Genomic DNA, 7,313 nt, shown 5'->3' with positions numbered 1-7,313 from the left:
TGGATCATTGGCTGTTATCAGTTATTGGGGGTTTGGTTCCATGGAACAGGCTGAGTCTTCATCCTGGAACCAGAGCAATGTGGGCTTTATCAAACAACAAGCCGACCCTTCTCACCATGTCTGCTTTCCCAGCAGAACAAGGCACCCCCCAGGAAGCTCAAAAGAAAAAAGTTAAAACACAAAAAAAAACACATAAAAAAGATAATAAAAAGCCATACTAAGCCCCAACTGCACCGAGTGATCTCCCCCCCGCAAAGCATCTCCCACCTTCTCCACAAAGCCCTGCTCATCCCCAGAGTGCCTAAAAATAGGCTGTGGGAGTGTCATAGGGCAAACAGATATTAACTCCTGCATTAACAGTTGGTTACTTAAAATTCCATACTGACCAAAGGACCCATCACACCATGGGCATAGCTCAGAGCAGGCTCCCACCTGTCCCAGATGCACCAAGCCATAATACAGCATCACCAGCCCTCTGGCAGTGCTACTTCTTCCTGTAACCCATGGGAGGTTGGAGAAAAGCTCAGGGAGAGCAGACCACAGCTTTTCCCTGTGCTTTGGCAATGCTTCTCCTGGGTCCATGATCCTGGTGGATGCAGAGAACCAGGGCTGTGCACGAAGCTGCAGTGAGATGTGTTTAATGTTCTCCAACCTTTGCCCGCATTGATCCATGGCCAAGCTCTTCCTATTGAACCTTGGAGCTGGGCAAAGGTAGGAGAAGCTGGGTGCAGCCACGCTCTTCCTGCAACTCAAGTGAGGGATTTCTGTCTCTGTGGGGCTCCTGGTAGGGGAAATCCTTTGGGGGTCACCTGCTCTGCCCTGCAGCCTGTGAGGAGCACTGGCACTGCCCAAGGTGGTGGTGGCTGTGCTCACGGAACTCATGTTTGACTGACCTCATCCCCTATTGCCCTGGTGGTGTTATCCTCTGGGTCCCTCTCTTCTCTTTCAGCTTCTTCCTGCATAATTGGGCAGAACTTTTTCCCCAACTCCTTCCCACCTCCCCTTCTCCAGCACAAATGTGCTTCCTATCGGGCTTCAGCCACTGCAGTTTCACCTTCACCTGGAGGACCCTCCTGGCTCATCTCGTGGCTCTGCACCTCCTCCATCTGGGATCAGGTAGGGGTCCTGTGGGGCTGCTGTGCCGGCCACAGCTGTTGCTGTGGGGTGGGGGAGCGGCCATGGGGCAGGGAGGACCCAAGCCCAGCACCCACACACACTTGGGTTTCACTTTCACTTTTGGATGTAGCTTGAAAGACACCATTTTGGGTAGAATTTCTGTCTCTTCTCCACCTCCACCACACGCTGTCAGTGGGCTCCCACCCACACAAGTCCTTCCCCGCTCCCTCCTGCTCCCTCTCCAGTGCTGTTACATGGGATGGAGCACACACCAACTCACCCTGTGCCGCTCCATGCCCCCACATTCACACAGCCACCATCTCACCGTCTCTCCGTGCACTTCTCATTGCCCAGCCCAGCTCACTGTGGTGGCACCGAGCCTCCCTGTCACTGCCATCGTGGGACAGGATGTCGTGCTGCGCTGCCACTTGTCCCCTTGCAAGGATGCTTGGAACTCAGATATCAGATGGATCCAGCACCAGTCCTCTGGCCTTGTGCACCACTACCAAAATGGAGTGGATCTGGAGCAGATGGAGGAGTATAAAGGGAGGACAGAACTTCTCAGGAATGGTCTCTCTGATGGAAACCTGGATCTGCGCATCACTGCTGTGAGACCCTCTGATAGTGGCTCCTACAGCTGTGCTGTGGAAGATGGTGATGGCTATGCAGAAGCTGTGGTGAACCTGGAGGTGTCAGGTCAGTGGCTGGGGTGTCCGTGCGTGGAGAGCTGAAGGACAGCAGCCTCTGAAAAGAGGTTGGGGCTGAACTGTTCCAGGAGATGCTGGAGTTGGAGCGGGTGCACAGTGTGATTTGGGGATGGATCTGCATGGATGAGGTGGTTGGGTTGGGTTTCCATGATGGGTTTCTTCATGTCTCCGTGGCAGTGGGCACAGGACGCTGAGCAGCTCCTCCACCTGTGCCAAGCTGGGCACGCTGCCATTGTGTGCCATGTTTTTTCCAGATCCCTTTTCCCAAATCGTCCACCCGTGGAAGGTGGCTCTGGCTGTGGTCATCACACTTCTGCTTGGGTCATTTGTCATCATTGCTTTTCTTTATAGAAAGCAAGGTGAGCTGAGAGTGGAGGGGATGGAGCGCAGGGAGGTGTTGTGCAGGGACAGGGATGGTCGGGGTGATGCTGAGCTCTGCTCCATGGAGATACACAGGAAGAGGAAGGGAGATTTTTCCTGGGATTCCCATATTGCTTGTTAAACAGAACTTGCCTTTTGTTTTTGGGAATGAGGGAAGGGGAAAAAGGAGTGTGGGTGGGAAGATAGGAACGTGGCTGGAGCGTGGGACACGTGCAAACGTCCAGACCCTCTGAAGACATCCTCATAAACCAAGCTGCCCTGCTGAGCATCTCCTCCTCCACTTTGTTTTACAGTGGCTCAGAGCAGAGGCCTGAGTGAGTACTTCCAGCCCCTTCCACCACCAAAATCCCTTTAATGGATCTGAAAGAAGACTGCAGAGTGCGGGGTTTATGCTGTGTGCTGGGGCAATGGGATCTTTGGGGCCTTGGGATGTGTTGTGGCCTTGGCGTGTGCTGGGTTCATGGGATGGAGTTGGGTTGTGGGATGTATCAATCCTGACTGCTCCTTGCAAAACTCTTATCCAATCATTTCAATTGAATGGGTTTAATGACATCTTGGGACCAAAGTGGTCATTGTCCCCTTTCGGTTCCGGGTATGGGAGCAGACAAGGGATGAGGAAGCATTCTCTCTGACCATGCATTTCCTTTGCTTTTGTTTTGAAGAGAGAAAAGATGCAGAGCTGGGTAAGTCTCCTTCCCCAAAGTGAGGGACTTCATGGTCTGCCCATGGCATCAGCCGTGGGATGAGCAGCTCTCCCCTCTGACCCTGCACTGCTCTGCTCTTTCTTTTCCAGTGCAACAAGCTGAAACACTGAGTGAGTTTTCTTCCAAAACCAAAGTACTTTGGGTCTTTCTATGGGAAGCTGTTCCCTCTCATTATCCCTTGCTATTGGGTTTGGGTTTTTTTCTTCATACTGGTTTAATTTCCTCCGGGGTCCAAAGTGGTCATTGGCCACTTCCCAGTACAAAAAGATTTGGGGTCTGGGTTATCGGTGTAGCCATGGGATGGCAAGATGTTCCCTCATTTGGGCTCTTCCCATGGGTTCAGCCAGGGGATGATAATCTGACCCTTCTCATCAGGCATTGTTTATTTTTTTCTTTGGCAGAGCAACAAGAGGCAGAGCAACAAGAAGCAGAGCTGGGTGAGTCCTCACTCCCAAATTAAAAAAAAAGGGCGATTGGCCTGAGTGAGCTACGCGATCAGAAGTTCCACTCTGATCACCTGATGCTATTTTGTTTAATTCTTTCTGCATTTCATTAAAGTTGCATCCTAAGACCAAAGTGGTCATTGGCCACTTACCAGAAAAAACAGATTTGGGGTCTGGGTTATCGGTGTAGCCATGGGATGAGAAGGCGTTCTTTCTGACCATGCATTTCTTTTGCTTCTGTTTCTTAGAGGGAAAAGATGCAGAGCTGGGTAAGTCTCCTTCCCCAAAGTGAGGGACTTCATGGTCTCCCCATGGCATCAGCCGAGGGATGAGCAGCTCTCCCCTCTGACTCTGCACTGCTCTGCTCTTTCTTTTCCAGCACAACAAGCTGAAACACTGAGTGTGTTTTCTTCCAAAAACCAAAGTACTTTGGCTATTCCAATGAGAAGCTGTTCCCTCTCATTATCCCTTGCTATTGGGTTTGGTTTTTTCCTTCATTCTGGTTTAATTCCTTCCTGGGACCAAAGTGGTCATTGGCCACTTCCCAGAACAAAAAGATTTGGGGTCTGGGTTATGGGTGTAGCCATGGGATGAGAAGGTGTTCTTTCTGACCATGCATTTCCTTTGCTTTTGTTTTGCAGAGAGAAAAGATCTAGAGTTGGGTAAGTCTCCTTCCCCAAAGTGAGGGAATTCATCGTCTACCCATGGCATCAGCCGTGGGATGAGCAGCTCTCCCCTCTGACCCTGCACTGCTCTGCTCTTTCTTTTCCAGCACAACAAGCTGAAATACTGGGTGAGTTTTCCAACCAAAATCCAAAGTACTTTGGGTCTCCCCATGGGAAGCTGTTCCCTCTCATTATCCCTTGCTATTGGGTTTGGGTTTTTTCCTTCATACTGCTTTAATTCCTTCCTGGGACCTAAGTGGTCATTGGCAACTTCCCAGTACAAACAGATTTGGGGTCTGGGTTATGGGTATAGCCATGGGATAGCAAGGTGTTCCCTCATTTGGGCTCTTCCCATGGGTTCAGCCAGGGATGATAATCTGACCCTTCTCATCAGGCAATGTTTACTTTTTTCTTTGGCAGAGCAACAAGCGGCAGAGCTGGGTGAGTCCTCACTCCCAAATTAAAAAAAAAGGGAGATCTGCCTGAGTGAGCTACGCGATCAGATGTTCCTCTCTGATCATCTGATGCTCTTTTGTTTAATTCTTCCTGCATGTCAGTAAAATTGCATCCTAAGACCAAAGTGGTCATTGGCCACTTCCCAGAACAAAAAGATTTGGGGTCTGGGTTATGGGTGTAGCCATGGGATGAGAAGGTGTTCTTTCTGACCATGCATTTCCTTTGCTTTTGTTTTGCAGAGAGAAAAGATGCAGAGCTGGGTAAGTCTCCACCCTCAAAGTGAGGGACTTCGTGGTCTACCCATGGCATCAGCCGTGGGATGAGCAGCTCTCCCCTCTGACCCTGCACTGCTCTGCTCTTCCTTTCCAGCGCAACAAGCTGAAACACTGAGTGAGTTTTCTTTCTTTAACTGAATAACTTTGGGTCTTCCCATGGAAATCTGTTCCCTCTCATTATCCCTTGCTATTGGGTTTGGGTTTTTTTCTTCATACTGGTTTAATTCCTTCCTGGGACCAAAGTGGTCATTGGCCACTTCCCAGAACAAAAAGATTTGGGGTCTGAGCACAGGTGTAGCCATGGGATGAGAAGGTGTTCCCTCTCACCATGCATTTCGTTTCCTTCTGTTTTTTAGAGGGAAAAGATGCAGAGCTGGGTAAGTCTCCACCCCCAAAGTGAGGGAATTCGTGGTCTCCCCATGGCATCAGCCGAGGGATGAGCAGCTCTCCCCTCTGACCCTGCACTGCTCTGCTCTTCCTTTCCAGCGCAACAAGCTGAAATACTGAGTGAGTTTTCTTTCTTTAACTGAATAACTTTGGGTCTTCCCATGGGAATCTGTTCCCTCTCATTATCCCTTGCTATTGGGTTTGGGTTTTTTTCTTCATACTGGTTTAATTCCTTCCTGGGACCAAAGTGGTCATTGGCCACTTCCCAGAACAAACAGATTTGGGTCTGGGTTATCGGTGTAGCCATGGGATGAGAAGGTGTTCTTTCTGACCATGCATTTCCTTTGCTTTTGTTTTGCAGAGAGAAAAGATGCAGAGCTGGGTAAGTCTCCTTCCCCAAAGTGAGGGACTTCATGGTCTCCCCATGGCATCAGCCGAGGGATGAGCAGCTCTCCCCTCTGACCCTGCACTGCTCTGCTCTTTCTTTTCCAGCACAACAAGCTGAAACACTGAGTGAGTTTTCTTCCAAAACCAAAGTACTTTGGCTCTTTCTATGGGAAGCTGTTCCCTCTCATTATCCCTTGCTATTGGGTTTGGGTTTTTTCTTCATACTGGTTTAATTCCCTCCGGGGTCCAAAGTGGTCATTGGCCACTTCCCAGAACAAACAGATTTGGGGTCTGAGCACAGGTGTAGCCATGGGATGAGAAGGTGTTCCCTCTCACCATGCATTTCTTTTCCTTCTGTTTTTTAGAGGGAAAAGATGCAGAGCTGGGTAAGTCTCCTTCCCCAAAGTGAGGGACTTCATGGTCTCCCCATGGCATCAGCCGAGGGATGAGCAGCTCTCCCCTCTGACCCTGCACTGCTCTGCTCTTTCTTTTCCAGTGCAACAAGCTGAAACACTGAGTGAGTTTTCTTCCAAAACCAAAGTACTTTGGCTCTTTCTATGGGAAGCTGTTCCCTCTCATTATCCCTTGCTATTGGGTTTGGGTTTTTTCTTCACACTGGTTTAATTCCCTCCGGGGTCCAAAGTGGTCATTGGCCACTTCCCAGTACAAACAGATTTGGGGTCTGGGTTATCGGTGTAGCCATGGGATGGCAAGATGTTCCCTCATTTGGGCTCTTCCCATGGGTTCAGCCGTGGGTTGAGCAGCTCTCCCCTCTGACCCTGCACTGCTCTTCTTTTCCTTTTCCGGCGCAACAAGCTGAAATACTGAGTGAGTTTTCTTTCTTTAACTGAATAACTTTGGGTCTTCCCATGGGAATCTGTTCCCTCTCATTATCCCTTGGTATTGGGTTTGGGTTTTTTTCTTCATACTGGTTTAATTCCTTCCTGGGACCTAAGTGGTCATTGGCCACTTCCCAGAACAAACAGATTTGGGTCTGGGTTATCGGTGTAGCCATGGGATGAGAAGGTGTTCTTTCTGACCATGCATTTCCTTTGCTTTTGTTTTGCAGAGAGAAAAGATGCAGAGCTGGGTAAGTCTCCTTCCCCAAAGTGAGGGACTTCATGGTCTCCCCATGGCATCAGCCGAGGGATGAGCAGCTCTCCCCTCTGACCCTGCACTGCTCTGCTCTTTCTTTTCCAGCACAACAAGCTGAAACACTGAGTGAGTTTTCCAACCAAAATCCAAAGTACTTTGGGTCTTCCCATGGGAAGCTGTTCCCTCTCATTATCCCTTGCTATTGGGTTTGGTTTTTTCCTTCATACTGGTTTAATTCCTTCCTGGGACCTAAGTGGTCATTGGCCACTTCCCAGAACAAACAGATTTGGGGTCTGAGCACAGGTGTAGCCATGGGATGAGAAGGTGTTCCCTCTCACCATGCATTTCGTTTCCTTCTGTTTTTTAGAGGGAAAAGATGCAGAGCTGGGTAAGTCTCCTTCCCCAAAGTGAGGGACTTCATGGTCTCCCCATGGCATCAGCCGAGGGATGAGCAGCTCTCCCCTCTGACCCTGCACTGCTCTGCTCTTTCTTTTCCAGCACAACAAGCTGAAACACTGAGTGAGTTTTCTTCCAAAACCAAAGTACTTTGGCTCTTTCTATGGGAAGCTGTTCCCTCTCATTATCCCTTGCTATTGGGTTTGGGTTTTTTCTTCACACTGGTTTAATTCCCTCCAGGGTCCAAAGTGGTCATTGGCCACTTCCCAGTACAAACAGATTTGGGGTCTGGGTTATTGGT

At 49.7% G+C, this 7,313-nt stretch overlaps 1 protein-coding gene across 1 annotated transcript; it reads left to right on the top strand.

The window, feature by feature from the left end:
* Nucleotides 1-717: 717 nt before the first annotated feature.
* On the top strand, nt 718-5,277 carry LOC104915519 (myelin-oligodendrocyte glycoprotein-like). Its single transcript, XM_085238936.1, has 17 exons — nt 718-784; nt 950-1,116; nt 1,471-1,812; nt 2,078-2,182; nt 2,498-2,518; nt 2,867-2,887; nt 2,998-3,018; nt 3,310-3,345; nt 3,600-3,620; nt 3,731-3,775; nt 3,993-4,013; nt 4,124-4,144; nt 4,437-4,457; nt 4,712-4,732; nt 4,842-4,862; nt 5,104-5,124; nt 5,234-5,277. The coding sequence occupies exons 2-17, from the start codon at nt 1,017-1,019 to the stop codon at nt 5,275-5,277; spliced, it is 882 nt and encodes a 293-aa protein (XP_085095062.1). The 5' UTR covers nt 718-784; nt 950-1,016.
* The last annotated feature ends 2,036 nt before the right edge of the window (nt 5,278-7,313 follow it).

The sequence above is a fragment of the Meleagris gallopavo genome, chromosome 18, assembly GCF_905368555.1.
Source record: "Meleagris gallopavo chromosome 18, MGAL_WU_HG_1.1, whole genome shotgun sequence".
NCBI classification, from domain to species: Eukaryota; Metazoa; Chordata; class Aves; order Galliformes; family Phasianidae; genus Meleagris; species Meleagris gallopavo.
Note: the sequence above shows the minus strand (reverse complement) of the source record. Positions and strands in the feature narration are given on the sequence as shown.